Consider the following 14004-nt stretch of genomic DNA (forward strand, 5'->3'; position numbering starts at 1 on the left):
AGCCGTCGAAAGGTTAAATAAAAATAATATATTTTGTTTATTTATAAGAACATTGGTAAACTGTTTTTTTCCTGAAATTTGGTACTCTTACACATATTTTAAGGTCAAAGCGAACGGCGATTGTGAAAAATTCCGTAAGACCCCTGTAACGGTACTTTCCATTAGGGTACAGAATATTACTGGTGGTATTTCTTTTATCCTTATAGTAGATAAAATAATTTCAACCAATGATATAAAAACGTAAAACAGGTGCTCTTCGTTTAGTTCGAAAAGGTGAACGGTATTCAAAATATTTGCGTTTAAAGATTACGGTGCATGGATTTTAATATTAGTGAAATGATAAAATGTAAAGAAATTTTAAATAAATGAATCTCCTGATTTCGCTAATGCTAAAATCGATGCATCAGAACTTTTAAAGGCAAATATTTTGAAAATCGTCCTAATGCCAAATGAGGAAGAAGTAATATTTCTAAAGTATACTATTATAGAGGCTGTAACTTACATCAACGTCGATTTGATGGAATCTGTTGAATGTTTATTAGTAATTGTTAATCCATTTTTTATTATTCTATAATGGTATATCATATGTTTATTTGAAATAATTATAAAAAAAAAAAAAAAAAAAAATATATTATATTCATATTGTATTATTTTTTTTATTACTAATAATCTATCAAAATACATACATATCACTATCACATGTTTCATATGTTTATTGATATCACATTCAAAGAACGAATGATTTCGTATTATTATGTTACTTTGTATATATTTTTTATTACTAATAATCTATCAAAATACATACGTATCACTATCACGTTTATCAACGTAAACATTTTTTCTTCAATTTTACTATATAATATCAAGCTAGCGTGTATTCGATTAACAGTTTACACTAGCAAAATAAGATGTCTACAGTATCGTGCACTATTTTATTAAAAAGTAATGATGGTCACGCACTTCCATCAAACCATCTGATCACACTTTGCAAACCTCTATTTCGGTAAGTTGTAAAAGTTATTTGTTAAACTTTATATTTATTTTTTAATTTTGTATAATTTAGATTTGGTAGGAAGACTGTGGAAATGAAAGGGGACCAAGTAGTCCTGAAACTCTCCAACACCCCAAAATCTGAGACGATGGAGAGAAAACTTGGTAATCTACCTATCGCATACATCCGATTGGGTGTAGAAAGTGATGAGGAGCTAGATATATTGAAAAAATATATGCAAATTTACGATTTTGATGGGAACGAAACGACAAGTGTGCCAGCAGAAACCGTAGAGGATGAGGAAGAAGATTAGAAGAAGCTTGCGATTGAGTCAAGTACATTCAAGGATCCTAAGAAAAGGAAGCATGTAAAGATTAGGAGGACTGAGGAAAATACAGATGAAAAAAGAAAAAAAATTAAAATATTGGAAAACAGAATAATAACACCTGCATCCGCATCCCCATCATTTACAGCCGTATACGATGAAGATGCGGACATGTACGAAAGCCAAAAATATACTATTGTACAAAATTAATATTTAGTATCCTATTTATTGTCCGTATTGTTGTTTTATATATGTCATATTGTAGAAAAATATTTAAATATTTTATGTATATAGTATCTTATGGTTTTTAGTTTGTAGTAAAGGGATTATATGAGTATATAGTTAATAAAAGTTAGTATTACAATTTTAAGTGTTTTATTAAACATATATTTTACACTAATTTTCAATATTTTGTCTAAAATCTATGAAATATATTATTTTAAATATTTAGTTAAAATTTTTGAATATTACAATAAGTATACCAATAATATAAGAAATAGTTTTACCGGAAGGATCTTATGAAATTCAAGATATAAATCGTTATTTGCATGAATGGTTTAACCAGCATTCAAAAGAAGAGAAATATATTTACCAATCAGCATGCGCTATGTTGATGAAATTATTCCTAAAATAACAGATCAAGATGGAAGACTGATCAATTTGTAATATATTTACCAATCACCATGCGCTATGTTGATGAAATTATTCTTAAAATAACAGATCAAGATGGAAGACTGATCAATTTTAGAAACGAGCTGGTACGTTTACATCTAAAGAAACATAATGGTATTTATCTATAATAATGATTCTTATACACCGTCCAATGAAATGTATATAAAGCAAAAGAGTTTTCAGAGGCGGTTTAGTAGTAAGAATCAGTTAAAACAATTAACACGCTCCAATCAAGGATTTCTACAATCATTAGGATTTAAATTGAAAAAGAAGTGCCGACTTCAAAATTAAGAAAGTTCGGAAATTTTGGGTAAACTTGAAGCTACGTCTTAGAACTAGTTTAACTGATTTTTTAGTTTTTTGTAATTTTAAATTCAAGTGTACCAGTAAAGATGAGTTATAACATCTTAAAAGTTAATGAAAGTGTTACACAAGACGATTCAATAGTGAGCTATCAGTATCACACTCACCAACCCTATTCATCTACAACCTTGAACAACAACGATGAAATTAGAATCCCAATACAAACCCAAGATCTATATACTCTACCTAGTCAAAGTTACCTCTATATTGAAGGAAAATTAACAAAATCTGACAACACAGCAAGTGCTGATGTACAATTTGTAAATAATGGTGTTGCTTTTCTGTTTGATGAAATTCGTTATGAAATGGGAGGAGTGATTATTGATGATAGTAGAAATCAAGTTGATGATAGTAGATAGTTAGAAATCCTGGAGTTACATCAACTATGAAAGGTTATATTTCATTTACTCCTACAGAGGCTAACGGTTTACATAACGCTGGATGGCATGATACAAAGAATCCATCATTAATAGATAGTAATGGAAATTTTAATGTCTGTATACCATTGAAAATGTTGATGGGTTTTGCTGAAGACTATCGTAAAATTGTAATGAATGTAAAACAAGAACTAGTCCTCATACGAAATAATTCTGATTTTAATGCCATTCATTCAGCTAATGAAACAAAGGATAACTATAAGATCACTTTGAATAAAGTGTTGTGGAAAATGCCTCATATATCAGTTAATGATAGTCAAAAATTACGATTACTAAAAAATTTTGAAAACAACCGATTTACCGATTGAGATTTACCGATTGCCTTTAGGAGTTGGGAACTGCATGAATATCCAGAATTGTAACAAACTAAAAAACATACATGGGCTGTTAAATCGAGTAATCAGTTGGAAAAACCTCGTTATATTATTATTGGATTTCAAACAGATGTAAAAAATCATATAACAAAAAATATGAGTCGATTTCAACACTGTAACTTGACCAATTTAAAAGTATATTTAAACTCAGAAGTATATCCTTATGACAATTTAAATATAGATTTTACTAATAATAGATATGCAGTCCTATATGAAATGTATACTCAGTTCCAAAAATCATACTACTATAAAGCTAATATATGGTACCAACCTACTATCCCATTCTGTTCAAGAACAATGCCCCTCTGGTGGTCATTGATTGTTCATGTCAAGGAGATGATATTTTAAAGGGTGGTGCAGTCGATATTCGTATTGAGTTTGAAACAAGTGGAGCAATCCCTGCCAAGACTACTGTAATTGTCTGTAATTTTACATGATAAATTAGTAAAGTACAACCAATTAACTAGTACTATAAGAGTACTCTAATTAAAATATTCAGTCGCTCGTAGTCAGTCGAAGCAAACATACGTATCTGCATCGCTATTGAAAATGTTTATTATTGATGTACAAGACTTTCAGTATGGATCGGGAAATTTTATTTGTAAAGAATTGGCAATAGTCAACGTTAATGACAATGGACATTTGGCTGCACATAAATTTATAAGTTATCCATTTGAATTGAAACAGTACAATTTAAAAGTTAGAGATCATATGGACGGATAACTTGCAATTTCCATGGTTTAGAATTTGATGTTTTATATGGAGAAGAAAAATGTTTACCGTATGAAGATATTTCAAGTCTCATTAAAAAACACGTGTGTTCAGAAATTGTTGCTGTTAATGGGGCAGAAAAGAAGCAATGGTTAGAAAAGTTTTTAGATAATGAAATAATTGAATTTAATATAGAAAGATGTCCAGCATTTGATCGATTAAAAAATATATTCAAATCTTATCATTGTTTAAAACATTTAGATAGTAGTTTATATTGTGCAGTTGAAAATGTATATTTCTTATATTATTGGTATACTTATTGTAATATTCAAAAATTTTAACTAAACATTTAAAATAATATATTTCATAGATTTTAGACAAAATATTGAAAATTAGTGTAAAATATATGTTTAATAAAACACTTAAAATTGTAATACTATCTTTTATTAACTATATACTCATACAATCCCTTTACTACAAACTAAAAACCATAAGATACTATATACATAAAATATTTAAATATTTTTCTACAATATGACATATATAAAACAACAATATGGACAACAAATAGGATACTAAATATTAATTTTGTACAATAGTATATTTTTGTCTTTCGTACATGTCCGCATCTTCATCGTATACGGCTGTAAATGATGGGGATGCGGATGCAGGTGTTATTATTCTGTTTTCCAATATTTTATTTTTTTTTTCTTTTTTCATCTGTATTTTCTTCAGTCCTCCTAATCTTTACATGCTTCCTTTTCTTAGGATCCTTGAATGTACTTGACTCAATCGCAAGCTTCTTCTCCTCTTCTTCCTCATCCTCGACGGCTTCTGCTGGCACACTTGTCGTTTCGTTTTCCATCAAAATCGTAAATTTACATATATTTTTTCAATATATCTAGCTCCTCATCACATTCTACACCCAATCGGATGTATGCGATTGGTAGATTACCAAGTTTTTTCTCCATCGTCTCAGATTTTGGTGTGTAGGAGAGTTTCAGGACTACTTGGCCCCCTTTCATTTCCACAGTCTTCCTACCAAATCTAAATTATACAAAATTAAAAAATAAATATAAAGTTTAACAAATAACTTTTATAACTTACCGAAATAGATGTTTGCAAAGTGTGATCAGATGGTTTGATGGAAGTGCGTGACCATCATTACTTTTTAATAAAATAGTGCACGATACTGTAGACATCTTATTTTGCTAGTGTAAACTGTTAATCGAATACACGCTAGCTTGATATTATATAGTAAAATTGAAGAAAAAATGTTTACATTTTAAAAACGTGATAGTGATACGTATGTATTTTGATAGATTATTAGTAATAAAAAATATATACAAAGTAACATAATAATACGAAATCATTCGTTCTTTGAATGTGATATCAATAAACATATGAAACATGTGATAGTGATATGTATGTATTTTGATAGATTATTAGTAATAAAAAATATATACAAAGTAACATATTAATAATACGGAATCATTCGTTCTTTGAATGGGATATCAATAAACATATTGATTACCATATATTAGAATAATAATATAATAATTGCTTGAGTAATTTTGAAATATTTGCTTGAGTAATTTTGAATACTTAAAGAGTGTTAATTTGTTAATTATTCCAACTAAAATTAAACCTAATTTTGATGAAAACGATCAATTAATGAGTTCAAACATAAATGATTATAAACCAATATATCATTTTGCACGCTTATTGTGCAGACAAACGGGTAACTTGAAAAGTACAAAAATATTTCTGCGATAGATGTGTAAATCATTTCTTTTCCGAAGAAATATTAAATAGACATATTTTTATATATCGCAAAATGAATAAAAGTAAAATATCAGTACCTTCAGAAGATGAAAAATTTATATCATTTACTCAGTTTAAAAATAAAGAAAAATCTCCGTTTGTTATTTATGCAGATTTAGAAAGTATCTTAGAAAAATGTTAAAATTTTAATAATACTGCTACTCAAATTAAAATACAGAAACATATTCCATGTAGTATAGCATATTATCTCTTGTGTAGTTTTAATAATTCCCTTTCAAAATTTGAGTGCTATACAGGTAAAGACTGTATTAAGTGGTTTGTTAAACGTTTATGTCAACTAAGTATGGAAATAAATAATATTTTTTAAATCCAATTCCTATGCATCCTTTATCAAATCAACAATTACTCGATTTTTATTCTTCCAATGTATGTCATATATGCGAAAAATAATTTGCACACAAGATGACATTAAAGTAAAGGATCATTGTCATTTCACAGGTCAATATAGAGGTAGTGCTCACAACTCCTGCAATATAAATTATAAAAATAATCATGTTATCCCAGTAATATTTCACAATTTATCAGGTTAAGATAATCACTTTATTATTAGGGCATTAGCAACAGAAATACCAGGAATGATAAATTTACTCCCAGTAAATAAAGAAAAATATATAGCTTTTACTAAATACATTGAAAATACATCTGTACAGCTTCGATTTCTCGATTCATTTCGATTTATGGCTAGTAGCTTAGATAAATTGAGTTCATATCACACCAATTCAGAAAAAGTTATAACCAGAAGTTTCTGTAGAAATGAAGATATGAATTTTTGTTAGTGTCGAAAAAGGGTATTTTTCCGTATGAATATCTTCATTGTTGGGATAAATTAAACGAATTAAAATTACCAGCCCTTGAGTGTTTCTATAGTAATTTAAGAAAATCTGGTATAGAACAATGTGAATATGATCATGCTATAAAAGTATGGGATACATTTAAAATTCAAAATCTTTGAGAATATATGGGATTATATTTAAAAACAGATGTATTGCTTTTAGCTGATGTATTTGAAAATTTTTTGGTTTGTTTAAAAACATATAATTTGGAATGTTTAAAGTATTACACAGCTCCAGGTTTAGCATACGATAGTTGTTTAAAAGTATCTGGAATTACTTTAGAGTTATTAACAGATATTAATAAATTAATGTTTATCGAAAGAGGTATTAGAGGTGGAATATCACAATGTAGTAACCGATACGGGAAAGCAAATAACGTCTTTATGGGAAAATGAGTATAACACTACCCTTCAATCATCATACCTTATGTATTTTGATGTAAATAACTTATATGGTACAGCCATGAGTCAATTCTTACCTTTTGGCGATTTTCAGTGGGTAGAAAGTATCGATTTTTATTCTGAAAATATATTGAACACCGCTAATGATTCTAATATCGGTTATATACTTGAGGTTGATTTAGATTGTCCTACAAAATTATATAATCTTCACAAAGATTTACATATATGTCCAGAGCGTATGGTATCACCTATAAAATCATCAAAACAAATGAAACTCTTAACCACACTATTTAATTAGAAAAACTACATTATTCATTATACAAATTTAAAACAAGCAGTAAGTTTAGGTTTGGGTTTTGTTTAAATAAGTAAAGTTCATAAAATTTTAAAATTTAATCAATCTCCTTGGTTAAAAAGTTACATCGATTTAAATACACAATTAAGAAAACAGAGTAAAAATGATTTTGAGAAAAAAATTTACAAGTTAATGAATAATCCAGTTTTTGGTAAAACTATGGAAAATGTAAGGAAATATAAAGATGTTAAATTAGTTACACAATGGGAAGGTAGATATGGTGCAAAATCTTACATTTCCAAACCAGATTTCCATAATCTTACCATATTCAATGACAGTATGGTTATTATAGAAATGAAAAGGATAAATATTAAACTTAACAAACCAATTTATGTAGGATTCAGTATTTTAGACATTTCAAAAACCATAGTTTATGATTTTCATTACAACTACATTAAACCTAAATTTAATAACAATGCTAAATTATTATATTCCGATACAGATTCCTTAATATACCACTTTTTTGTTGATAATATATATGAACATATTAGAGAAGATATAAATAAATGTGATACCTCTGACTATCCAGAAAACAATCAATTTAATATTCCTTTAGTAAATAAAAAAGTATTAGGTTTGATGAAGGATGAAAATAATGGAAACATAATGGTTGAATTTATTGGTTTGAAATCTAAAATGTATACATTTAAAACGTTATAAAACAATGCAAATAAAATTGTTAAAAAGGATAAGGGAATAACAAGTGCATCGCTAAAAACAATTACTTTCGAGACTTATTATAAATGTCTACTTAATAATAGCAGTTTGTCTGTCAAAGAAACATTAATTCGGAGTAAAAAACATGAGGTATATACAATAGACCAGAAAAATATTGCTCTAACTCCATACGACGATAAAAGAATTGTAAATTATATTACAACAGATACACTTCCCTGGGGTTATATAAATTGTTAGATTAATCCACTTACTCTATTTATTTTTTTCTTTTATTTAACCCCTTATATTGAAATTGAAACTAGAAAAACAAACAGTTCTAAAATATGTTAGAACAACACCAGCAGCATATGCTCCAGTTAAGGGTTCAGCTAGATCAGCTGGATTCGATTTAAAAAGTATAGATGACTGTATAATACCAGCAAGAGACAGAAATATAGTAAATACAGGTTTAAAAATTCAAGTACCTAAAGGGTGTTATGGTCGAATTGCACCCAGATCTGGACTGGCTATAAACAATTTCATCGATGTTGGAGGTATTTTATTTTAATTATAAAATTTCCTCTCAACTAATAACAGATTTATTTTACAGCAGGAGTCGTAGATGAAGACTATAGAGGAATAGTTAAAATTGTTTTGTTTAATCATTCTGAGAACGATTTTATTATAAAGAGAGGTGATCGCATCACACAGCTGATTTGTGAGAGGATATTCTATCCTGAAGTGCAAGAAGTACAGGTATTTTAAATCATTTATATAAGTAAATTTAAATTTTAATTAATATTATATTTTTCAGAGCATTTGTGATACAGAAAGAGGAGAAGGATCATTCGGATCTACTGGTATATAGCAAATATTAGAACATTTCTCATACAAGGTGTGGAGATTTGGATCTACCGACATATCAATTTTCATATAACATTATTGTAAAAAATATATTGTTATAATTATTTAAACCATTTTAAATTGTATTGTTTCAAATGATGAGCTACCCTACTCTGAATAAACGTCTGTCTTGTTAATCTGTGTTTTATTGTGTAATTACATTGAACTAAAATTTGGTGTTTTATATAGGTACAATTTTGAACCCACCTCCCAAACGGGAAGGTAGCACACTAAAGCAATTTAAATAACTTACATTACACTGCAAAATTTAAAAATAGAATAATTAATATAAAATAAACGTGTTTAGAAAAATTCTGTTGTTAATTATTATTTTAATTGTTCTTATTCAAATAAGTACACTGTTGAGTAAAATTCATATTTAGATTCATAGAAATACAGTAATTTACAACATTACACTATTGCAAAAACTATATTCGTTAAATTAGATATTGTAATATTTATGGAAAATATTAATATAAAAATAAATTTATAGCGTATAATTTAATTTATCTTTTCTTATAAAATATATTTCACAAGGCTAGGCTTGGCTCGCACTATGAGTAACAGCGAAAAACATCCTTATGGCAATATTTACTTATAAAACCCGACCCCCGTAACCTCTCGTACACAATATTAACTTATCACAATATTTGGAGATAACCTTTAACCGATCAAAGTTCTTCACCAAACTGCTCTGACGTCATACAATTTACATTTGCCTGCTACCTACCTAAACCACACCAATTAAGGCCCTCTTCAACAGCCTCTGGTAAATTTACAAGAACCTACAGGTACGCACGCAAAAAAACCAGGTGAAAATCTTTGGTAACCTTCTTGGCCATCCGACTGTCGCAGTCCCGTATTAGTTTAACTACTTACCAAATAATAACAAATAATTAATGAGAATTCTTGGCATGATTAATTATTGAACAAAATATATACCAAATTTGTCTTCAGTCTTAATGCTAATACTACTTGGAATTGGACAAGTGATCATTCCAAAGCTTTAAATGATGTTAGAGAAATTCTAATTAAAATACCAAATTTAAAAATATTTAACTCGTTATTGTCTATAGAAATACAGAGTGATGCTAGTCAGTATGGACTAGGTGGTTGTTTATTACAGGAAGGTTATCCAATCGCATTTTGTTCAAGAAGCTTTACAGACGCTGAAACAAGATATTCACAGATTGACAAGGAATTATTGGCAATTTTACATTAAATTATCACAGCAACATAAAAATGAAAAATATAAAGTAAAATAAGATTGTTTGAGAATTATGGTTGTTCAGACGAATTGTTAAATGCGGCAACGTTGCCTGTATCGAAGAAAGACACTTGAAGGCAGTCTCGCCTCAGCCGCCGATAGAAATGTTACTCGTTGCAATAAATCATTTAAAATTATACAGTCCACAGTTTTTTAACATCAAGAAACCCCAACAGAATTGGTCCTCTCGCGGATTGCATCCAGGGCAAGAAGGTAGGAGCTGAAATTACTTGAAAATTGAGAAAAAGGCTGATCAAGGTCACTAGTTTCCAAGCGGCATCTCAACATTTCACTCCGCCAGTTAGCGTAGCACGGACATCGGCTACATACTACAGGGGAAGCTACGTACTAGTTCTAGTTATGTAGCCACTCAAGAGTCAAACAATAGGTTATCTTGCTATTATTGTAATGGCGGACATACGATTTTTAAATGTTCTGATTTTTTAAGATTTGAGCCGGAAAAAAGAATGTCAGAAGTTAAGAGATTGAAATTGTGTTTAAACTGTTTTAAACCAACACATACTGCGTGGCAATGTAAAATGTCAAGGTGTTTCAAATGTCATAAACCGCATAACACTTTGTTACATGACAGAAATTATGAAGCGCAAAATATCTCGGCGACCGTTGGTGCAAATATAGCGAACCCTACACTTCGGAGTATAAGCGGCGAAACCAACGTTGCCAGTGGAGCTGAGGAGCGGCACGTAGTTCAGGAAAAAGGCCAAGAAACTATTTCTTTATTAAATTCGGATAAAATATATGATAATAATAAATTTATGTATGTAGAAAGCCACGCTCAAAGGGTATTAGCTACGGCGATCGTTTTCGTAAAATCAGGAGAGAATAAATGGGTAAAATGTCGCGCATTACTTGACGGTGCGTCACAAAGCAATATCATGACATGTAATTTAAGCAATAAATTAATGCTAAAATGTTCAGAGACTACTCACGTATTGAGGGGTATCGGAAATGCATCTACCTTGATAAATGATCAAGCGAATATCACGATTAAATCCCAATACGGCAATTTTACTAAGGATTTGCGCTGTCTAGTTTTACCAAAAATTACAGAAAATTTGCCGACTTACTCGTTTGATAAAAATTTAATTCAAATTCCGAAATATGTTAAAAGCCTAGCAGATCCTGAATTTAATATTAGTTCAGAAATAGACCTTTTATTGGGATCGGAAATATTTTGGATATCATTATTAACTGGTAAAATATCTTTGGGTAAAAACGGACCGGTACTTCAAAATACTGTATTTGGGTACGTACTTGGGGGCAACCTACAAATTGGTTCACCTTGGAATATTGGAAATAATATGTCCACGACTTGTCTTGTACGTAACCATTTGAATAATACCAAAGACGAATGTAATGATGCGTTGGTAAGATTTTGGAATATAGAGGAGGTAACAACTGATAAATCAAATCTAAGTATTGAGGAAAAAATATGTGAAGAGCATTTCAAGAAAACGACGACAAGAGATGATCTTGGAAGATTTGTAGTAGATTTACCGTTCAATGAACAGTTGGTAAACTTGGGAAATTCCTATGACAATGCATTACATCGTTTCCAGTTGCTTGAGAAGCGATTAGGAAAAAATCCACAACTGAAGCGTCAGTATTGTGAATTTATGTCTGAATTGGAAGAAATGAAACATATGTCTGAGGTACCTGATCTAGAGAAGGTTAGTTACGTTGAAGGTTACTTTATGCCACATCACAGTGTTATAAAAGAGGATAGCCTCACCACGAAATGTAGAGTTGTTTTTGACTCTTCAGCAAAAACGAGTTCCGGTCTCTCTCTAAACGATGTCCAGAGAGTTGGACCTAATTTACAACAAGAAGTTTTCTCAATTTTAGTGAGATTTAGGAGATATAAATACGTGATAACAGGTGATGTGTCAAAGATGTTTCGACAAATTTTGGTGAATGATAAATATCGGAAATATCAAAGAATTATATAGCGTCCAGATCCTTTAGAGATTCTAAAGATCTTTGAGATAAATAGGTTAGTTTTTGGAAACGCTTCCTCACCATATATCGCCGTAAGATGTTTATTTCAACTAGCGTTTGAAAATGAGGAAAAATATCCAGAGGCATGTGCAAGAATTAAGAATGACATGTATATGGACGACTTATTGACTGGTTCAGATTCCAGTAATGAATTACTAAGTATGCAAAGGGATATTTCAAGTATATTGGCTAGTGCAGGATTTATGTTAAGAAAATGGCTCACAAATGATCATGGTCTCCTAAAAAGGTTTGAAGTGACAAAGGAAATAGAAATAAGTGTCGTGAGTATAGGTGAGAATGAACAAAATAAAACATTAGGGATGTACTGGAATTCCAGTCAGGATTTGTTCCAGTACAAAATAAGTGACTTTGACAATTCCCAGGGACGAGTTACGAAACGGCGTATTCTTTCAACTACTTGTCAGATCTTCGATCCCTTGGGATTGCTAGGCCCTATAATAATAGTAGCGAAACTTATTATACAAGACCTTTGGAAATTGAAACTAGATTGGGACGAAGACGTTCCACCAAATTTAAGACAGAAATGGTTAAATTTTCAAACTGAATTACCAGAAATAAACAGGATTGAAGTTCCTCGTAGAGTTGTGTTCACAGAAAGTATGCAAATAGAGGTTCATGGATTTTGTGATGCCTCAGAAAAGGCTTACGGAGCATGCATATATTTAAGGTGCGTGTTTAATTCTGGACGAATAATATCAAATTTAGTTTGCGGCAAGTCAAGGGTAGCGCCTATAAAGCAAGTCAGCCTACCGCGCCTTGAATTATGCAGTGCATTATTGTTAGCCAACCTAGCAAAAAGAGTTGTATCAGACATGAAGATACAGCACTTGAAGCAATACTATTGGTCAGACTCGATGATAGCATTGGGGTGGATAAGAAACCCATCTAAGAGATGGAAAACCTTTGTTGCCAACCGAGTCAGCGAGATACAGACTCTAACTAATATTGAATCGTGGTCCCATGTAAAATCAGAGGAAAATCCTGCGGACTTACTATCCCGTGGAGTAAGTATTATTTACCTGATCGATTGCGAACTTTGGTGGCACGGTCCAAAATGGTTAGAACAAGACACTAGTAGTTGGAACTCTTGATAAAAATCGACGTTAATGATCTTCCAGAAGAAAAACTTGTAACTTGTATGACGATCATTAAAAGGGACAATATAATTATGAATTTGATATTAAAATGCTCATCTCTACAGAAGCTCCAGAGAGTAACTGCTTATGTATTAAGATTTATTAGCAATCTGAGAACAAAAGAAAAAACACTCAGGAATTTTGAAAATTTAACTCCCAGAGAATTAGATAACTCTTTAAATATTCTAATTAAGACAATTCAGGTTCATGTTTACCCGAGAGAATACGAAGAACTACAAAAACAAGGATCTGTAAGTAAAAGGAGTGTACTACTGCCTTTAAATCCGTTTATTAAAAATAATTTAATAAGAGTAGGGGGCAGATTAAGATATTCAAACCTGCCTTTTGATAAAAAAAATCCAGTTATTTTACCAAAAAATCTAATCATTTAACTACACTAATTTTAGAACATGAACATAAACGATTATTACACTGCGGAGTTCAATCTTTATTATGCTCCATAAGGGAAAGGTATTGGCCTATTTCAGGGAGGAATTCCTGTTAAAAGGTAAAAAATAGTTGCGTTACTTGTTTTAAAGCCAATCCTACGGTTGGTACTTATCTAATGGGTGATCTTCCAGACGTCAGAGTTAACAGTTATTCTCCTTTCATACATACAGGTGTAGACTATGGTGGCCCATTCATTATCATAAAAGCATATGTTTGTTTATTTATTTGTATGAGTACACGTGCG

General features: G+C 30.4%; 3 protein-coding genes across 3 annotated transcripts; all 3 read left to right on the top strand.

Annotated features, from left to right (window-relative positions):
• Positions 1-8271: 8271 nt before the first annotated feature.
• LOC115875529 (deoxyuridine 5'-triphosphate nucleotidohydrolase-like) lies at positions 8272-8879 on the top strand (the record flags this gene model as incomplete). Its single annotated transcript, XM_030891015.1, has 3 exons — positions 8272-8518; positions 8575-8720; positions 8779-8879. Coding segments are annotated over 3 exons (447 nt in total), but the record flags the coding sequence as incomplete, so codon positions are not given.
• A 2151-nt stretch (positions 8880-11030) lies between these two features.
• Positions 11031-12104, top strand: LOC115875623. Its single transcript, XM_030891128.1, has one exon. It carries the CDS (start codon positions 11031-11033, stop codon positions 12102-12104), a length of 1074 nt encoding a protein of 357 aa, XP_030746988.1.
• A 156-nt stretch (positions 12105-12260) lies between these two features.
• On the top strand, positions 12261-13265 carry LOC115875629. The gene has a single exon (XM_030891142.1). It carries the CDS (start codon positions 12261-12263, stop codon positions 13263-13265), a length of 1005 nt encoding a protein of 334 aa, XP_030747002.1.
• The last annotated feature ends 739 nt before the right edge of the window (positions 13266-14004 follow it).

This window comes from Sitophilus oryzae, unplaced genomic scaffold (genome assembly GCF_002938485.1).
Source record: "Sitophilus oryzae breed Bouriz unplaced genomic scaffold, Soryzae_2.0 scaffold_1058_pilon_pilon, whole genome shotgun sequence".
Lineage (NCBI taxonomy): Eukaryota > Metazoa > Arthropoda > Insecta > Coleoptera > Curculionidae > Sitophilus > Sitophilus oryzae.